General features: G+C 36.6%; 2 protein-coding genes across 4 annotated transcripts in view; one reads left to right on the forward strand and one right to left on the reverse strand.

Moving 5' to 3' along the window:
• Positions 1-19,957, reverse strand: part of LOC135475439 (WD repeat-containing protein WRAP73-like) — a 34,822-nt gene that overhangs the window by 7,056 nt on the left and 7,809 nt on the right. The window contains exons 8-9 of one of the 2 annotated variants that reach the window (XM_064755337.1): positions 9,141-9,275; positions 97-174 (exon numbers count right to left, since the gene is read on the reverse strand). In XM_064755337.1, the coding sequence (XP_064611407.1) occupies positions 97-174; positions 9,141-9,275 (213 nt within the window). The remainder of the gene's footprint in view (positions 1-96; positions 175-9,140; positions 9,276-19,957) is intronic. The other variant, XM_064755339.1, reaches the window with a different exon arrangement.
• The window catches only part of LOC135475437 (tumor protein p73-like), a 41,888-nt gene continuing 32,989 nt past the window's right edge, over positions 11,059-19,957 (forward strand). The window contains exons 1-2 of one of the 2 annotated variants that reach the window (XM_064755336.1): positions 11,059-11,073; positions 17,914-18,052. In XM_064755336.1, the coding sequence (XP_064611406.1) occupies positions 18,033-18,052 (20 nt within the window). In that variant the 5' untranslated portion in view covers positions 11,059-11,073; positions 17,914-18,032. Of the gene's footprint in view, positions 11,074-17,913; positions 18,053-19,957 lie in introns of those variants that run through there. The other variant, XM_064755333.1, reaches the window with a different exon arrangement.

A 19,957-nucleotide genomic window follows, 5' to 3' on the forward strand; every position in this document is an offset into this window, starting at 1 on the left:
CACCCAAAGGAAAACATCCAGGATAACCAGGTGTTAGTTTAGTCAACTCTGTAAGAAAAGGTCAAGCTTTGGTCTAACCAGCATCATTATACTGACCACATTGTTAGTGTCAATGGTTGCTGGGTGGTCTTCCTCTGTGACAGTTTTCCAAGTGATATGATTCAGTATTCTCACCTGTAGAGAAATAGAAGAGAAATCTTAACAACGTTAACTAACCTTTTGTTTAGAGCTTAGAACTTTTGATTAAGCTATTCCATAAGAAAAAATTCTTATCGTGCTGTGAACAGCCTCATTCTGGGTTGACACAGATAATTCAAAACAAAGATTCTTGAATATTCACGACAAAATCTGACAATGATTGAGGACTTCTAAAGAATGATAACATCTGAAGACCACTATGACATGATTAAACGATGTACAAGTACATTATAGCCCAGATGTTTCGCCATCGGATTGAAAAAATAAAGACATAAAATTTCCCTGGCGAGCATTAACGTGATGGATACTTCAACATTAGTATAAAAGCTGGTCAGAGAAAAGAAAAAAAAGATCATCACTTTCTCAAAATTCAAGTCCATTCATGTCAATTCATAACTGGAACCTATAAAAGTTGATGGTGATTATTCAGGCTGTTTCATCAGCAGGGCAGTGATAAGACAACTTCTATTCTCTTTACCATGACAGCTGAATACCGCAGCAAATTACTGTCAGAATATCTTCATTTTGGTAAGGTTACAAAATCCAAAACCAAGAATGGACAAAACATTTTCCGACTTTACTCTGGGGATTTTTTTATGATTATTGATTTCAAGGCACCTGAAATGAGGAACTTACCACAAAGACCACAGATGAACATGAGACCTCATTTGACAAATTATTGTGCGTACAGCACAATCGTATCACTGATCCTACCTGCGCCTTACAGCAATGACGTAATGCCACAAAAGAACATCAGCCTAATGTTATGAGGAGTTACATGTATGAGAAGAGATGAGATGAGAACTTGCCAAAATCAGACAGAAAAAGAAACACTATTTTTATGATTTTCTTCCAATAGAGAAGTCTGGAGTTCAAACTCTTATTGCTGAAGGTAGAAAAAATCCAACCGTATCATGCGACCTATCGAAAACGTTAGGTAACTATATTTGATATAGTTGGTTTTGATAAAGAGGTGCCATTTGTGCCTCCGGACAAGGATGAAACAGGTGACTAGTCATTTTTCACCATTAAGAGTAGGTCTGTTTTTACCTTTGATAACAAAAGAGTTCCAACTCGAAACTACCTGACTGTAATCATTTTAATAACGAACTAGAAGTGCAAAGCAGTTTCAGCCTGGGTTCACGTCGTTCGCTCTGGTATAGTTCTCACTGTACACTGTCAAATGGAAGTTTATCTGAACTATATCTAAACACACATTGCCTTTGGGAAGCCTTTGACAGTGCAGCAGAAGCAAACAAGTCAACATACTATAGATTGTTCCAGATCCCGTCTAACTCAATGTTACAGCCATAGAATTAACATGTATTTCTAAACAAAAAATGGTGTTGTCATTTAAACACTTCTAGCGAGAAAACTATTGATCGTAGCTCAAATATGATGACATACTCCAGAAAGAGCATGTGTTGGGAGCTCCAAAGAGGTCCAAACTGGTGCAACTAACTAGTTGTGACGTCACAACTTCAAAACTTCAACCAATGGTGAGCTTTCCACAGTTTTTACCAGAAGTCAACGATTCTTTAAACTTATTATAACTACCAACGGTCTACCTGCATATTAATTTTCAAAATAATCCGTTCACTAGTTCTTAAGAAGAACATGTTTAAGCGATTTCACATAAAATGCAACATGGTGCCAAACCACATGAAAAAAAAATATCAGTCTCCGTGGTGTACAACTTCAGGTATTGGTGAATTTTACTGCAAAATTTCAAGTCAATCGGTCAAGTGGTCTAGGCTGTATGTTGCTCACAAAATCGGTGGAATACTAATAAACTGAACAAAAACAATGGGTGTCTTGCAGGACTACCCGCGTGGACCCCTAATTAAATGCATAATTCTGGGAAATAGTTGAAACCGTTTAATCAAACAAGTGTATATTTGTGTAAGCATTTAATACACAGCTGTTGTAGGAACTACTGTAATAACATGCTCCATAAAGCCTGAGTTCCCCCAACATCAATCCTAGTATAGCTATTAGAACAATTTACTGGCAGAAAACTCAGTCACCCATATGCCAAGGAAGGCTCTATTACATTTCTGTCTTTAACTGGTTACAGAACTGATCATAAATTTTATCCCTGTCACGAAACCAACAAGGAAAGGGCTTATCAAATTCTGGCAATCAGAAACTTTCACACATATTTCCTAATCCAGGACACACTTGACCAATCCCAGTCTCATCGACTTGCATGTTCAATTTCAAAGCGTTCATATCAATTCCTTCAGAGCCCACCAAATTCAGCAGAGCCATTTATTCTAATTTTAATCTACTTTTTCACCCCATATACATAACATGTGACAAGCTCAGGCAAATGTCTTCCATCTATTTACTGCAGTTAGTGCATGTTAACCATATTGTTTGTAGAAGTTTTGACGTCGTTAATCAATGACACAGCATTCAGCAGGTTCATGCAGGCAAAGGGCCTTATAAAGTTTCCTTCAGCTAGTATCCCATTCTTGGTATTTATTGGTTTTTGACTTCCCCCAAGACTGTAAAAAAAAAAAAGTACTAAAGCTGTCTAGTCCTGCAGAAACATGTAAAGAAATGACAGAACTTGCTGGATCAAGTTGTTTGATTGACTGAAAGGCAGAAAATTAAGTGGTTGAGTTGGCCATGGTTGCCTGGGCAGCCCATTTCTTATCTCTATAATTTGTTTGCATGTCCCCGCTCTGGGGTGCTCACTGTAACCCTAATGGGTGCTGAGATTGCCCTAAATTGGAATATAGCTGAATGGCTGTGTAACGGGATTTTTTGTATTATCTTCAACTATTTCCATGGCAGCTCTTTGTGATACTTGTTAGACAAACGGTAAAGGGCTCAAACTGAGGTAAAGAATTCCACGCTCCAATAGGCCCCCAGGGTCTGATCATTGTTACCTGGGTGATCAGGTACACGGTGATCCAGGCAGGTGACATGTACCTGGAGCCTGACCATCACAGGTAATACAATGGGCTGCCTGGCTGACGGGTTAACTGACTGACCGCCTGATACAAAATCAAGTTGACGCAGCAAGAACATTTAACAGAAATGATCGACACAAAAGACTAGCTTAACAATATCCCATTACAAAAATCCATGTACAGCTCTGAACTGCTGAAATTTGCTATTTTCTGTAAACAATAATTTCACAGTTTTGAGGAGACAAAATTCTTCAACTTATCATGTTTCATTACATTCTACAACAGTCAGCAGTTGGACTATTATTTTTCTTGTCAAGAGAGCCTCTCAAAAAGTAGAGTAGATGCCTGTTATTAAATCCATGATTTGAGTTCAAAATTTGTCTTCATTTGAAAAAATGAAACCAGTCAAAGGACTGCTAGAAAAAAATCAGAAATTTTTTATAATATGTATATATTTTATACCAGTGTCCTGTTTACATATTCTGTTAGGCCATAAATCTTACAGTTGTTAAGCCTAAAAAAATAATCAAATGGTTCAGGCATATATATTCTATACACAGTTTAACCTACACCTCTTTCCATAGGCAAAGCGTATATTTTAATGAAGAAAACGATTCATCTAAAACGTGAAACAGCCAAGAGTGATGCAACGTTTTAAACAGTTTGTAAAAAGAAGGACTTGTGTAGTTCTTTAATTGTTTTCATGATTCATTACATACAAAGTCCTATGCGAACAGTATCCAATGAAAATCCCATTTCTTCAGAAATATTGATCTTGGAGTGGACACTTTCAGTATATTTATATTTGCACAGAACATGTCCAACTTATCCAGAAAGGTAAATTTATTTAATCGCAAGAGGTATGTGTACTTGTGAACGAATCTGAAAACTGGTTTGAAAAGACCCTGGGATATTTATTCTAATATTGTTTCAGTTTCGATACTGACATGCAGAAATACAGTTACACACATGCTGACAATACACATACGCGAGTAATACAGAAATTTTTTAAGTCTGCAGTAGTTGTATTTTAACAGTTTTAGCACTTTTTGCTTTGAAGTAGGGTCAGTCTAGTTTACAGTTAACTTGATGCTATCGTTCTACTTGTAATTCTATATGATAGGTAATTTATTCTTTTCACAATAGCCTGCTGTGGCAGGCACCACAAAGTGCCCCAGAAAAAAGCAGAACAAAAGAATCTCAAAGCTTTAACGGTATTTGTAGACATTAACCGATGGCCGCCCCACCAAGAATGCCCCCACGAGTCCATGAACCGTTACTCTTTTCAAAGATGTTGACTAGAGCTTTCAAACAGGATACACAAACAGTCTCTGGATGCATAAACCCTATCCAGAATGTTCCAAATACTACATGTCTAACCAATTCAAATGAATAAATAAAACATTCTTCTTCCCTCCAGTGGTTCAAAAAGAGCTGCCGATACAAAGGAGGAGGCGTCAGGCAAGGCGACACCCCAGCTCGTTTCCTATACAAAAAAAAAAAAGAAAAAAAAAAAAAGAACAGACCACTGAATACCTAGCTATAAATTTTCTATAGCTTCAGATTATAAGCTACTGCACCTCCCCTAGTGGCCATAAAGAACATTGTAAAGCTGGTTTATAAAATCACAAGAGTAGTGTATAAATTCATTATGCATTCAGCTAAATGTTTAACCTCAACTACCTTCAACAGATTTTAATTTGCTATGCTGGAAAAGAAGAAATCATACTGCATAAGAAGAACACATATAAATGTCAGTAAATTAGGAGAACAAAGAATTTCAAAAACGTTTTGGCAATTTCTGCTTCTACACATGCAACTTAATAAACATTTGAAAATTAAAAGTCATGTACCTATATGTACATGCAAAATGCTCCAATGACAGGAGTGTCCACCAAAATGTAATGAAGACCAACAGGCCTGGATTCAGCTGACCCTTTTCTCCATAGCCAAACTTTTTTAATACCGAAAGTAGCAAAACATGTTGACTTGTCAGGCATGACCAAATCTGCTGAAAGCTCTATGAAAACCATCCAGATGCTGTTGATCTTCAAATCTTTTGAAAATAAATGAATGATACGACTGAGTAAGCAGGCCAAGAAAAATATCACATGTCTACCTACGTTAGCTTAGTCCTGTATCATATGTCCTGTCATCATTTCCTTCAAAAAGCAGGTTTTCAACTCCGTTATTTGCACTGGAGTTCTGAGTCGAACATCAAAAACATGAGGAAATCCTCCATGTGAGTGTCACACCATCCAAAAGTAAGTACCTTCAAACTTTCTCAATATTATATTAGATGCAAAAGTGACATTACCCTATAGAGACTTCTGCATTCTTGTTTAGACAAATATCTTCAGCAAGCTTAGATCAACGACAATGGCACCTTTGTTTGGGGGATTTCTTCGGGTAGTTAGATACGACCCAAGTCCTTACACTGTGATTTGGCTTGGACTTGCACACACTAAAATCTACAGTGTTTTAGCTTGCCCAAAAAGCCTGAATAGAACTGATCGCAATTATACTTAATCATCCAGAACTCATCACTGACGTCTTGACCTTGGATACTAATTGTGTTTGACCCTTGTGGTCTTCAATGATCACTTTACGCTGCTTCTTTAATTTGTCCCTATTAGATGCTTTCTTCAATCTTTAGCCATTTCACATCTTTTAGATGATTTTAGATGAGTATTACTTTTACAGCCTCTTGGTCTCTTGTTCTTAATATGGATAGGTTTCAAGAGACAATTGCAGTCATCACCCCAAGTGAGTTTATTGCACAATTTCAGGATGAGAACTGTTTTGTTCAAACAGTGAAATTCAATGCATTTTAAATAGCTTTGAAGTCTAGTCTGAATCAAGAGAAAAAACAAGTGTAATATGATTTGGTGTAGTGTGAGCTTGCCAGAAGTTGATACAACACTGAATGAAACTTGACTCAACTTTGTAACACCTGTTTCTTTGGAGTTGCAGTTCGTTTTGCAATCTAATTAACCTTTACAAAGCGTTTTCATTATGAAACCACAAATTTTCTCCAATGAATTATATACGACACAGATCAGAGTTTGCCTTGCGACATTTATTTTATTAATAGTCCGACTGGTGTAAAATATAACACTACAGAACTGTTTACTGAACAATGTATATTATTTACTTACGTTGCCGCGACAACCTTGCTATGTTGAAGGCAATAGGTTGTCGTCGCAACGTCAGTAAATAATATACATTGTCCAGTAGAACAGTTTTATAGTGTTATCTTTTATAGTATACTAACCTGGATGTCTGAAAATCTACATTTCTATAGTCTGACTGGTGATTTTCATTAGAAGATTTCCTACAACTCAACAAATAGTTTCACACATGTACAACGCATTCGAGAATTTAACCTCATTCAGTTATTAATTCGTGTCTTGATGCCCCAGATGGTTAAAGCAACTGTAACGCCCATGACCAATGAAATCATGTGTTCAATTCCAGATCTTGTCCTTTCAAACGCAGTTTTAAGTCAAGAAGTTTGTCAGGTTCCATAAACCTGAGTACCACCATAAAAGTACAATAAGCAACCATCAAATAAATATATAAATCACCAATTTCACAACAAAAAAAACCACAAAACAGCCTCTAACAGATGTACCATACCCCACTGAAGCTGGCCTCTCTATGTGAGTATTACTTAAATAGGAGAGTTACTTTGTTTGATTAAAGCAACATTAAGACGATTGGATATGACAAGCTGGTAATGAAGGTAAGCATGAAATCTTCTCAATTCTCTTCAGATGTTGGGTGATGTTTGTACTATACCAGAGATTTATTACACCAGTAAATCAAAAAAATACCCTTAGCACAATTTTAATTTAAAGGACAAGACAGCACCGGGCTAAAACATACTTCAATCAAAAGCAGGATACTCAAGCGTTCTAAAAAGTGTCACACTTTATTATTTTAATTACACTTCATCGAATAACATGTAGAACAAAATGACAATACTGCGCAAATGGCTGGTGTGAATCGAGAGAGACATCTTGAGAATTTTATCCAATCAAACATGTTGCTATCAGATTGTGTGGCCTAAGCTGTGATGTAGCCTTTATCCATTCACTCCATGAAGTGACATATCATAACACAAAACTACTGTACAAGATATCATTTTGAGATTGTTTACAACGATTTATTTACCTGTAGCCGAAGTGTTATTTCATAAAATGTTGTGGGACAGATATGTATCACTTATGGACAACCACAGCAAAAATATCAGTTGATTTACAAGCCATGTAATATTCAACAATCGTATCACAAATTGTGTCACAATTTGTTTCAGAACTGAACATCAATCTAGTTGTACAACAATCCTTTTGTAATTTTGTGGCGTCAAAATTACCAGGGGCACTTAATTCCTTGTGAATGATATAAAAGGCCTGCTGAAATATTCTTCTATCACCTGGGCCTTCAGCTCAGAGGTCCACAGCTTTGATCTGTCATAAGCTACTGCTTAGACTATCATACGGAAAACTTCGAGAGCTAGAGTAAACGTTCCGTCACCTTGTCCTCGATAATGGGAACATGGTGAAGTTGTGTTAAGACAAAGTTTCGCTAAACTTTTACTGCGTTGAAAAAAATCTTAAAAAATATTTCATGCCAATTTAAGACACTTTGAATAATAGTCTTTCAGTGGACATAACACATCTGTCAGGTGCTGTCTTTCACTTCAAACTTCTTGTTAACGTTATATGTGTGATATGTGCAAAATCCGCTGAATTCACAACACTCTCAGCCAGGATATTGTGTACACTAAGTTTGACAACAGGCATCTTAACAAAAACGTTAACTGCCCACAAACTCCTCTTTAAGGTAATTAATATGTACCAAATCGTCTGAATTTACAATACTTCCCTCCCTGGATATTGTGTGTTGTGTATCCAAAGTCTGACAATGACCGAGTCAGTAGACTGTCATATAACTGGGTCTTAACAAAAATGTTATCGGACATGCGACCAGACATAAAGACCGATAGGAAAGATGCTATTCTCCACTACCAGCTAAGTTGTTGAAAGGAATATACAAAACTGTCAGAAAACTACACATAATTACATATTAAGAATCTCTATTTTCAAAACACAAAAGTGTTTTTCCATGACTTTCTTTTTCTGTCCTTAACTTGTGAACTTGATCATAAAAATACCTTTCTCAAGAATTTGTTCTGCATCTTGCCATTGGTAACCAATAAACAAATAACTTGAGGAACAATCATCTTGTGTTAATCGTCACGACGGTGGATTGTGTAACACGGGGAATGCCTGCTGGGGAATACAGAGCAGGACTTCTAGATAGCATCTAGTAAGATAGCATTACTCGGCTGTTCTTATAACACCGTCAATACCATGCCTGTAGCCTGTTGCACGCGTGACAGAAAAACAGGTTTACAGTTGCCACACAAGTCAGCGAGACATCAACACCTCACATGACCTGTTATCCTTGTATTCATTTCACAATGTTCAATCTGATAGTCTAACACAACTCATCTACCCTAATTCCTCAACCTTTTCACATATGAAAAAGCAAAGTTTCATGGCAATTCATGCACATTTTTAATTTGACAATTTCAGGAGAGAAAACTACATTTTTGCGGATTGGCCAGTTTCAGTCACCACAGAATAATACCTTCATAATTATGTTTGAATAAATACCTTGCAAACATGCGAAAAGGTTGAAGAATTACAGTATCTAAAATACTGTATCATATCAAACAATGAAACACAAAATACATATTTTAAGTCTCAAATAAATATGTTGTTTTTTCTCTCACATAAAGAAAAAAAAAGTGACTCTTAAACTGTAAATATATGTAACATGTCTTTAAATGCTTTTGTCTTTTGGCGTCAAAGACAAAGCACAGGTAAAGCTTTATGATGATGATACACCTGTTCCAAATCTGTATGAGTTATATTTATTTCATATTCATATGCAGTACTCAAATACAGTTTATTACAGAATGCCTGAATTGACCTTTGCCCTCTGACGTACCTTCTGATCGTAGCTACCGATAGCTAGAAACTGGCTGGTGGGTGCCCAGGCCACACTCTTTACTCCCAGAGCATGATCGTAAGCACTGTAGGTTGCCAAGCAACGCCCGTCAACAGAGTATATCAAGATTTTGTACTGTCAAAACATAAAAGAGATTTTTGCATGACAACATTTACCAAGAAAAGAGAGACGGGTTAACCCCGTTGCCACCTAGGCAACAAGGACTATTGAGCAAAGTAAACCAAACTGACCTAGATTAAAAAGTCTCCCCCTCTCCTCTCTCTTATAGGGGGGCCCAGGAGAAGGGAAATTACAGCCCCCTAGCATGCCTAGTAATGACCACCTGTGAGAGCAATGGAGGTCTACTTAGAAAATGTTTACGTGCCCACATGTGCTATAATAACAGACCTAGCAGATCTACTGAGTTATACAAAAATTTAAAAATAAATTTGATCAGAGATGCAAACAAGCTGTATAAATCAATATTACATGCAAATGTAATCCCCCTAAACAATTGTAGTAATGCAATAAAATGATGATGCTGAACTTGTCAGTCACTCCCAGTTTCATAAGAAAGCCATTCACCCCAAACCAAAAGTACATACATGTATATCAAATGTGAATTCCCTGTCTGAAACAGTCAGACAGAATCATTCAAATTTGCGTCTGGTAATATTTGTCTATTTTATTTATTTTATTGACATTTTACACCATAAACTAAAAGAATATTTCATTTTATACGATGGGAGGGAAAAGGGTTGAGCCTAGGGGAAAGCCACAGCCATGCACAGGTTGCTGATAGACCATTTTTCTAATAGGCTGTAATAGAAACAGCTCTAATTTGAACAGGAACCTAATTCATCGTAACATAAACTTGGATACCAATCACAATATTGAAATTTGCTACTACCAAATTGTTATGAAAACCAGAAATTTGACTCAACTGACAAAACATTTCAGTTTAAAAACCATAGTTCACCTCAATATGAATCTGCGTAGCAAATATGAAGTCATGATCTAAGGCCCTTTGCCTTTTATTGCAATTATATTGCTCATATGTACAAACTGATGGACAGACTGAATGACAGAGAACCTGACACAAGAATCGAATCACAAGATCATGTGTTTGGTCAAAGCATGCAGTATATTTATATATGTATGTAGGCCAAAGGTAGATAATTTTACAGCACTACTTAAGGGCTAAAAAAAAATTAGGGAGTAAAGTATGAAGTTCTGGTAAGATCAAGGCCAGGTGTGCTGGGGTGCGGGCAATCACAGGTAAGTAGGGGGAGAGGCAAAGGGCAAAGGCCACAAGTGTACAGCTAGCCTCAGTCTCCAATCACACCCACTCTGACCCAGTTACATTGAAAGTCAAGGTTTTTATTGAAGAGAAAAAAGTAACGGTTTACCTTACAGATCCTAAAATCTGAAGTTTAGGTTATGATTTCTTTATACTTTTTCCTTTCAAAAACATTATACTGAAACAGTGAACACAAACATTCTTGAAAAATTTTGTGATGTACAGCTACGATATGCATGTGGTCAAATGTTATAAACATTAATATGGCACAGTCAGATCTGTGGTCTCTGTACATGTGCAAAAAGCAGTACATTTATCATCTTCTTAATAACAAACAATTAATAATGGAATACCTCTGAAAATGCCACATAAAATTTTTTCTAGAATTAAAGAACTTCCAAATATGTTTGACAAGTATAAAATAGGGAAGACTAGTGTGGATATGTTATTAAAGGATTGTGTTCTGATTTTTAGAAATGTTACCTTGGGTTATGTACCTTATTTGTGAATCAAAGTCTTTATATGTCAGATTAACTTGTCAGGTGCTATCTCTATACTCGTTACCAATCCTTACTGCAGATCTCACCTGAACATAACTACTCAAAACCACACGTACCTGAATGGCAGCCTAAGGTAAGATATCAGCTTGTTATGAATTACATTACATATTGCCATGCATAGATTCACAAAGAATTTGAAATCAAGGTGTTTCATATCCCATTTCTCATAGATACCAAGACACCCCACTGTAAATCTGGTAGTCAAAAAGTAATATTGTATGAAGTGGTGAGGGTCTGTGAGAGACCCTGCCATCATCCTGGTGTCATTTACTTTATATCTTTCCCTCCCTCATTTAAAAACAAAGGTCAGTATTATCATGGTCTTCAAAACCAGTTATTCTGTCAACCCTGCCAACAGTCCATCTTTACATAAAAAATAACTCCACATAAATTGACACATCGACCACAGTTCTTTCATCCACCTTATATCAACATGCTGTCTGGCTTCGGATTTATTTATTTATTTGATTGGTCTTTTATGCAGTACTCAAGAATATTTCACTTATACATGTACAATGATGGTCAGCATTATGGTTTGAGGAAAAAGGGCACAGAACTGACCATCCATTGCAGGCAGGCCTTCTCACGTACGTCTGGCTTTACAGTGAGTGAGTGCTCATGAGCATGTAATGTGCCTCACTGTTGCCGGACCGATTTCCATCACTCTTTTATCTAGTGCTGCTTTGCTGACTTACCGCCTACTGCCTAAGAAGCCGGCGCTCTACGAATTGGGTCATGGGAGCCAATCAGGCTGGTTTTGGAGCCTGAACATACAATGATATTCAAAGAAATCACGCATGTCTATAAGTATGTGTCAGCTTTGCTGAAAATGTTTAAAAATTTGACTGACGCTTTGGATTCCATGTGGTCAGAAAATAGAAGAGAATTTATCAATTTTTTTAGTGTTTTATTTTATTAGTGTCTATTATCTGTGTACATCAACATTATGTAATTAACATGGGGAATTTCTACTTTTCAAATAGTTAGCCAATTGGCACCCTAAACACCACTGTGCACAAGTCACCTTTACACATACAGTAGTACAGAACAACAAAAGCGTCTGATGTATTTGAACACCCAAATGTTATTACAGAGTGAAACCCAGGGTGTTCTTGTCACAAACAAAAAAAGAATAAGTTGTTCTGTGTACTAAAAAATGACAACAAAGCTTGGTTCTATATTTGCAATTTACCTTGATGAAACTGATTGCTAAATTAAGACTGTCTCAGGTTCTACTTCAGACTCTGTACAAGAGAAACCTTTTCTATAGCCTTCAAATTACAGAGAAAGAATACACTGAGAAACACCTCAGAGATTCTAACAGAGTAGCAAATTGTAAGCCAATACAAATTAGTTGTCACATCCAAACCTAAGGTAGCTACAGAGGATCTGACTTGACAATCCAAAACCTCTATTATACGTGAATCCCATTGTGTTCAACTAAGGTTTATTGCCCCACTAATTCCCAAAAGGGCATGAGGCTGTCTAGCTACCAGTAGAAAACCACCCTTTGTTCACCCCCAAAGGACACCGCTGCACCCCAAAAGACTGCTGCTGCCCTTTGTGGTTTAGCCTTTGTGGCTCTTTGTTCACCAATATTTAGAATGTCTGGATGCACCATTGTCAAGCACTCATCATTAGGTTTCGCAAAGACCTATTGCAGACCATTCCACTGCTAAGTTTTTAATCCATTAAACTGCAGATTTTTTTCTGAACAACAGGTGTCCTTGACACGAAGTTTCTAAATTTAGCAATGTTCCTCATTGGGCTGCTTTACTTGAAATTGTCAAATCACATGAATTCAAGACCAGGAGTAATTTGTGGGGTTCCACAGGATGGAACCTACAGACAACTGAAAAAAATAAAACATAAAATAAAATACTTATTCAAGATTTTTGCCGTCTTACACAAAGATCACTGATTACAACTGCACTAAATGCAAAAGAAAACTATACACCTTAATTGTCAAAGTAAAAACATCTCTGTGCGTAAGAAGTACACCCCCTCTGTAGTCTCACTCACTCTGTAGTCAGTGCCACCTTGCACATCTGCAAAACCTTTTGAAAACCTCAGACCTGAGAAATGCACAGATTGAGTGAGATTCAAAGACTTTCTTCAACAGGTATTTCTCTACTTTCATTCCGTCTTACGGCGTACATTTTTTTTGTTCTGTTAAATAACAATAGACATGCATTTGTGATTGACAAGTGGCATTTTGACGCTGCTGTAGATATCTGACCCCATTGGGGAAATTGTGCTGTAACAATTGTTGAAGACGAACCATATTTTGGTTCAGTGGAGTCTTGTCCTGAAAGGCTGAAGAAACCATATCCCTATATCTGGTTCCTTTCCTTCCAGCTTTTATTAACTTCATCCCAACATAAAAATAGGAATATACCTTCACTTGCAACCAATCAAGCAAAACAGATTTAGATATAACGTTTTAATTTGAAATGAGATAACACCATTATTATAGTTTCACTGCCTCAACAATACGTTGAGCAACAGAAAGATCCTAAAAACAAACTGGTTAACCATTAGTCTGAAGTACAAGTAGCTATTTTTTTGTACAATCCACACTACCAACAAAGCAAATGCTGGGTTTACAAAGGAAAAGTATTGCACTAGGAGTTGTTTGCTGCCAGCACTATGGAGTTACAGCTAAACTGCTAAGTCCAAGAACACTGCAAATGTGACAATTCACATTAAGTGATCAGTTAATCTGCAATAATTTTATTTTATTTTAATTTGTGTTCTTTGATGTGTTTAATTCAGTTACATGTATATATGAGTCTGATCAGGTTTATCCAGAAAGAAAACGTCTCCAGACCCTTATTCAGACAAACTCAGAAAACTTCTGAAAACAACTAAGAAGAAAAAAACAGTGACTAATGTAGCACAAGTTGGATTTCAGCCCACATCCTCTCACTCAGAGTGGTATGTCTGGTGATGTGGAATACAGGGCCAGAAATGGCCTTAATCTTCATCTGTACACAAGCACTTCTCTTACATGTTAAAGTTACAACAGTACACATTCTCTTGTACACTGTGCTCCTCAGTGAGGTAAATAATATATGTAATATCACTGATTCGAGTATGAAAACGCCTATACACTAATTTGAACAATCTTATTCAAATATTAGAACAGCTGGGTGTAACATTACAATCATTATTATCTATTTAACATAATTAAAAAATGTAATTTAAAAAAAGTGAAAAACAGTGCAGACAACCTGTTGAAATGTGTCCAAAAATAATGTATTTATTCTCACTACTTAAAAATACATTTAGCAAGCATTTCTACACATAATTCACATAATTACTGATCAAACAAGGCTGTAAGCAAATAGTGTGATACCTATATGTTTTATTTACATGTAAGGCTTCACTAGATACATGGTGTATGGCTAATCCTTAAGATCTATACATATTATTTCTATAAATATTTCTGATGTTAATAACATGATATTACATCTCATAGCATGCGAGACAATGTTTTGACATTTTAACCACTGCCAATGAAATGGCTCTTCAAAAGAACCTACGGCTCATTGATCGTAAACATAGTTACGCACAGGTACATGTACAAATACATGTAAATATGGAATATCTGATTAGGCACACTTGGACAAGCAGCCAGGAATTGTATTTCATGCCTTTATACTGAACTTTCCTTAAGCTTTCTTCTTGAAGTAATATGAGACCCTTGTACAGGTTGATCAGTCAGGCACACTTGTTCCAGGCCACCTGGGCTTATGCAGGTAAACACATTATCACACGTGTGTCACAAGGGGCTGCTATCAATTTTTCATCATGTATGGTAGAGTACATGACACAAAGCTTCTTCGGTCAAGATATCAATATTTGGACCAAAATATGCAAGTATGCTAAACAATTCTCCTTTGAACCCATTTCGCTAGATTCCTACGTCCCTGTCACCAACTGCATGACGTTTTACCCCCAGCCTCTTCCCTCATGGAAACTCATTACTCATTTCATTCCTGGCCAGAAATTGTCACAAAAGGTGAGGTCAGCAAAGAAGATAGCCAAAATAATGGTAATGAAAAATGAAACTTGTTCGGAAGCCTGCGATGATTTTCCAAAGTATTATGACTGCAAACAAGGAATCAAGTGTCCTTAGCCTTGGATGCAGTATTGTGTAAACCGTAAAATATAAAGATCATAAGTGCAGGTTTCAGTTTGGTGACAAAAAATTTGACCATTTTACAAACTTTACAACAAATAGCTAAACTTTACACATTTAAAAACAGTCTCTACTTGTATATGCATTCATGAATGTATGAACATGAATATGGAAAGGTCTTCCCCTCCTTCTTCCCCTACCTCAAACTGTCAATCACCCCAACTAATATTTAAAAGACAATGCATCAAGAGTACATGGGGTAAAATAAACATTTCGACCCCTCCACTCAACCTGTTTATGTCCAAGTATTAAAGTGGTAAATACCTGTATCTGAAACCACCCCTATTAGGAGTTACATAACAAGCAAGTATATTTTTAAACAACGGTTACAATCTGCATCAGTTTACAGTCATTTAACCTGGGGTTATTTGGCACTACTGCATGGTGTAGCCAAAAAAAAAAAAAAAAAACAAATTCAGTGTCAGAAGTGGTATTTGCAATTTCACAGCACTTAAACCCAGGGCATTATAATGCATCTGAAAATATTCATAATAAATATATAAGTCTCTAAATATCAAATCCCCCAATTATACTGCTTTAACACGACAATTTAGTTTCTCCTTCTGAACTCTATGACCTTTTCAGTCATTCATATCTTAAACCACATTGATACCTCAAAATGTTTACATATTATCAAGCAGTATAAACACTGAATTGGATATACCCAGTACATGCAGCCACTGTCTCATCTTATCGTAATATTACCTAATCTACTGTAGATAAATATACTTCATAAATTGTAACACCCACACTCCTAATTTCACCAGTCAAGACATACATGTATGTAAAATCTTGCACAAACGAAAAAGAAAATAGTCTTTTTTCCCAATGCAAATCCACTGAGAAATCATTTATTTGATTGGTGTATAAAGCTGAGATCAATCATATCCATACTTAGATGGCACTGGTCAGGATTATGGGTTGAGGAAATTGAGATGACACAGATAATATTCTGTCCATAACAATAGAGAGATTACATGCTTTTTCGGTGAGATTTTCCATTACTTAGTGCACGCTTCACACAAATTATAACATGTAACTCTTGCTCACAACTATATATATACAATACACCAAGCTGTATTTTGCATGGCATGCTTCAGTCAAACACAGAAACCCTCCCAGGGGGGGCCAACACTTGGAATATACAGTACTTGCTTGAAAGTTAATTAAGTACATCAGTAATGGTTTCCATTCTTTACAAACACTGATCAATTGACACCATGCCTTATGTCGGTTTTATATATACAATTTAATCCAGAAAAAGCCACAAGGGGTGTCTGTGTTCTGCAATGGCTAGCATACTGTGGCACACTTCACTTTTTGGTTCACAGCAGTTTGTATGAAAACAGTTGAACTTGTTTGCCTTGCTTCATGATAAACGAAAGAATGACAGATCTACTGCATTAAGGGGTTATGTTAAAGACTTAATGGCTTGATCAACACCCTAGGGTAACCTGAAAGGCTTTGAAAATATAAGCCACTGTGTGGCCTAACTGGTAGGCTACAGGGCAGGATGTGCTACTTACACACTAACAATGGATAAAGACAAAATTTCCAAACCTGATTATGTTAATCTCTGATTATTCTAATTCAAAAAATTAAGCCTTGGTTTAATCCACAAGATTAGAGACACACTGAGATAATACCCTATAGCTCTTTGATATAGTCAAAATACACCCAGGTGTGGTTTTAGTGCTGAAAGAATACCTGATATGTGGTTAAACTGGACAATGATATAAAAGGAAAGACTTACAATGAAATTCTAATGTTCTGAAAGACTTCCATGAAATTCTAATGTTTATAACTTATGGATAACAAAGAAATCCTTCTTGTTCTCAAATGGAACACAAAGATGACGCAAGAAACACGAACTACATGGGACAAATAATATGAACATGAAAGTAATCCAGAAGTATAATTTATTTTCTTTCTTTATTTCCTGCATTCTATATTCACATGTAGGGCTGTCATTAGCCTGTCTGGTTTATACACTAAAATTAAGCACAGAACCACGGGGCTAAATCTGACAAACATACTTTTCTTACACGCATAAGTAGTCCAAAATAAAAAGACAACACTACACAAAATCTACATGTGCTTCAATAGAGTAGACCACACAAAGTTTCATATGTTCAAACTTTTTTTTTTATGTAGCACAATCAGGATATTCCTATTCAAAGTAAGGAAAATCATATATACTGAGACAATAAAAAGAACCCCGATGTTATCAGTTTTATCCAATCAGGTCCAAGTTAATTTTATTATCTCAGGACACGATTGTTTTCACTTACATCACCCAAACCCTGTTTTGCTCTTTAACCGTGGTGTGGGGTAGAAGTGGAGCAACATCGTGTTTCCCGTTTCTTTAACATGGCACACCTAATGAAGCTGATTAATAGAATTACCAATCACATTAGAAAAAAAATGGGCATAACTGTTTTGGGTCTGTTTTCACCACTCTTCCTAAATATCTCAGATTATATTATTTGTTGTCTTTTCATTTAACTACAGACATGACACAGGCAGTGAGAATAATGATTATTAGTCTGGTGTCTTCAGAGAGGCATTCCAGTGAGGCAGCACTATAAATATGATAAATACCCCAACATTTGGCCGACATGACAGATGTGACCAAAATATGAAATTATTCCCACGTAACCAATTGCTATGAACTCATGTTTTTTTTTGTTTTTTTTTTGTCTCTGTCAGAAAACACATCAGAAGTCCGTCCATCAGCTTCACTGCCAAGGAAGAAAAGAGCACAACCATCCCATTACTCCTACCATAGCCAATCAGAGAGTTAGTTTCATTTCCATTTTGCCATCATCATGGACTACCAACAGTGCAGGTATGTCTTTCTTTTTTCACTTGTGTTTGTTTTAAGCATGTAAGGTTCTCTTCTTTGTGACATGCCACAGGAGAATGGTAAAAACATTTGGGGGTAAGCGGGAAAGAAAGGGTTTAAACTACAAGATGTAACGAACGTTCATATGAATCACATATGCTCACAAATTTATTTACTTATTTGATTGGTATTTTACGCCGCATTCAAGAATATGTCATTTAGACAACTTCCGCCAGCATTATGGGTGGAAGAAACTGAGCAGAGCCCGTGGAACACCCACAACCTTGACCTTGCTGAACTCACAGCAAACGCATTGCTCATGCAAGTCTGTTACGAATGTGTACAAACTTAAATCAAATATGAGTAGCATTTAGAAACAAAACAAAGTTATATGACACTAGGAATCAACTGGTGGGTTTCTTTTTTTTTTTTTTTTTACTCTACCAGTGAAAAAAGATATCAAAAGAGTCACAAAAGATCACTCCAAGTTTATTTCCTTCAAGAATTCAGATATAAACAAGAAATGATCAGTGAACTCTTATAGGCCAATGCACTGACTTCAGCAAGCAAGGGCCAGGTATAAGGCACATATAAAAGTCACTTTGTGCAGGGAATTCACACCAGGAAATCTACCTGTTCTTAATAACCTCAGGTAGATTTCAAGTTTCTTGGTCATAAATCATGCAGCTTTTATGGATGTTCTTTACAGGTAGGAATTAGTCTGGACAAATTCTACTTGTTAAATGAGAGGGTTCATAAGGTGGGTCTCTCCCATTCAATTGGGAGACCGTCTTGATATAGGTGGGAAGGAATTTAACAAGTTCCCCATTCCCAAGTCTATTACTGGTGATACAATATACCTATGACATACATAACATATGACAGGTCCATCTATGGCAAAGATTTTGTGAGTTATACAATGATGATCAGTGTTATTGAGAGGGGGTGGCAGAGACACTATGATTGCTTGCACAGGTGAAATGACAGCCTCTTGCCAGGTTCTTGGCAAATTTCCTGACTTAAAGCCATGGACAAAACAGGAGCTGGATTTGACCCTGTAACCTAAGTGTTAAAAAACAAAAATGTCTAAAAAAAATTTTTTCCAGAGAAATCAACACTGAACATGCTGAATACTACACGTATACCCACCCATCGACACCCTCCAGTACCGTTATCAGTGTGCCTCCCAAGACTTACCAAACCTAAAGCTAGAACATAATCCTTTAATAAGCTACTACATCCACCCTAATAAATCACTTCTTATCAACATACAATACTATTTCACGGCAAAATAACTTTCTCAGCTTACTGTCAAGCACTCAGAGGTTCTAGCCGACTGGAACAATGCACTCTATCACTTTCATCTAGCTTAATTTCTTTCTGGTCTGATATCAAAAATGCTGATATGTAATTCCATGTTAAGGGATGGGACAGACTCAAGGGGAACTACAGGTTAAGGAAAGGAGGGGGTGGGGTGGGGTGGGGGTTTGGGGTTTCGGGTTGATGGGTCACAGTATAAAAGGTGTTGATTGACGAGTCAATATTTGGGCATATTTAACAGGTACTAGTGGGTCAAAGTGCAGATCTAACGAGAGTGATCGTTGATAAAATCTGATAAGTGTGAAGAAATATGGGACAAATTCCACCAGGTGTATGAAAATCTAAGCCGGACCACAGCTGGACCTGATAGTTAAGATCAAACACAGAACAAGAAAATGGTGGGGACAAAGAAAAAAAAGACAGTTTTGAAGTTTCAACAAGTATGGCCTACCTTGGCCTACCTTATACTTAAAAATATTTTCAATATCACCACCACTAATGTCACAAATTAAGAGAATAAAATCGATAACATTGTTATTGTATACTGAAAATCTTATGAACCATATACTATGAACTTAAGTTCAAAGA

Source organism: Liolophura sinensis, chromosome 9 (genome assembly GCF_032854445.1).
Source record: "Liolophura sinensis isolate JHLJ2023 chromosome 9, CUHK_Ljap_v2, whole genome shotgun sequence".
In the NCBI taxonomy this organism is placed as follows: Eukaryota; Metazoa; Mollusca; class Polyplacophora; order Chitonida; family Chitonidae; genus Liolophura; species Liolophura sinensis.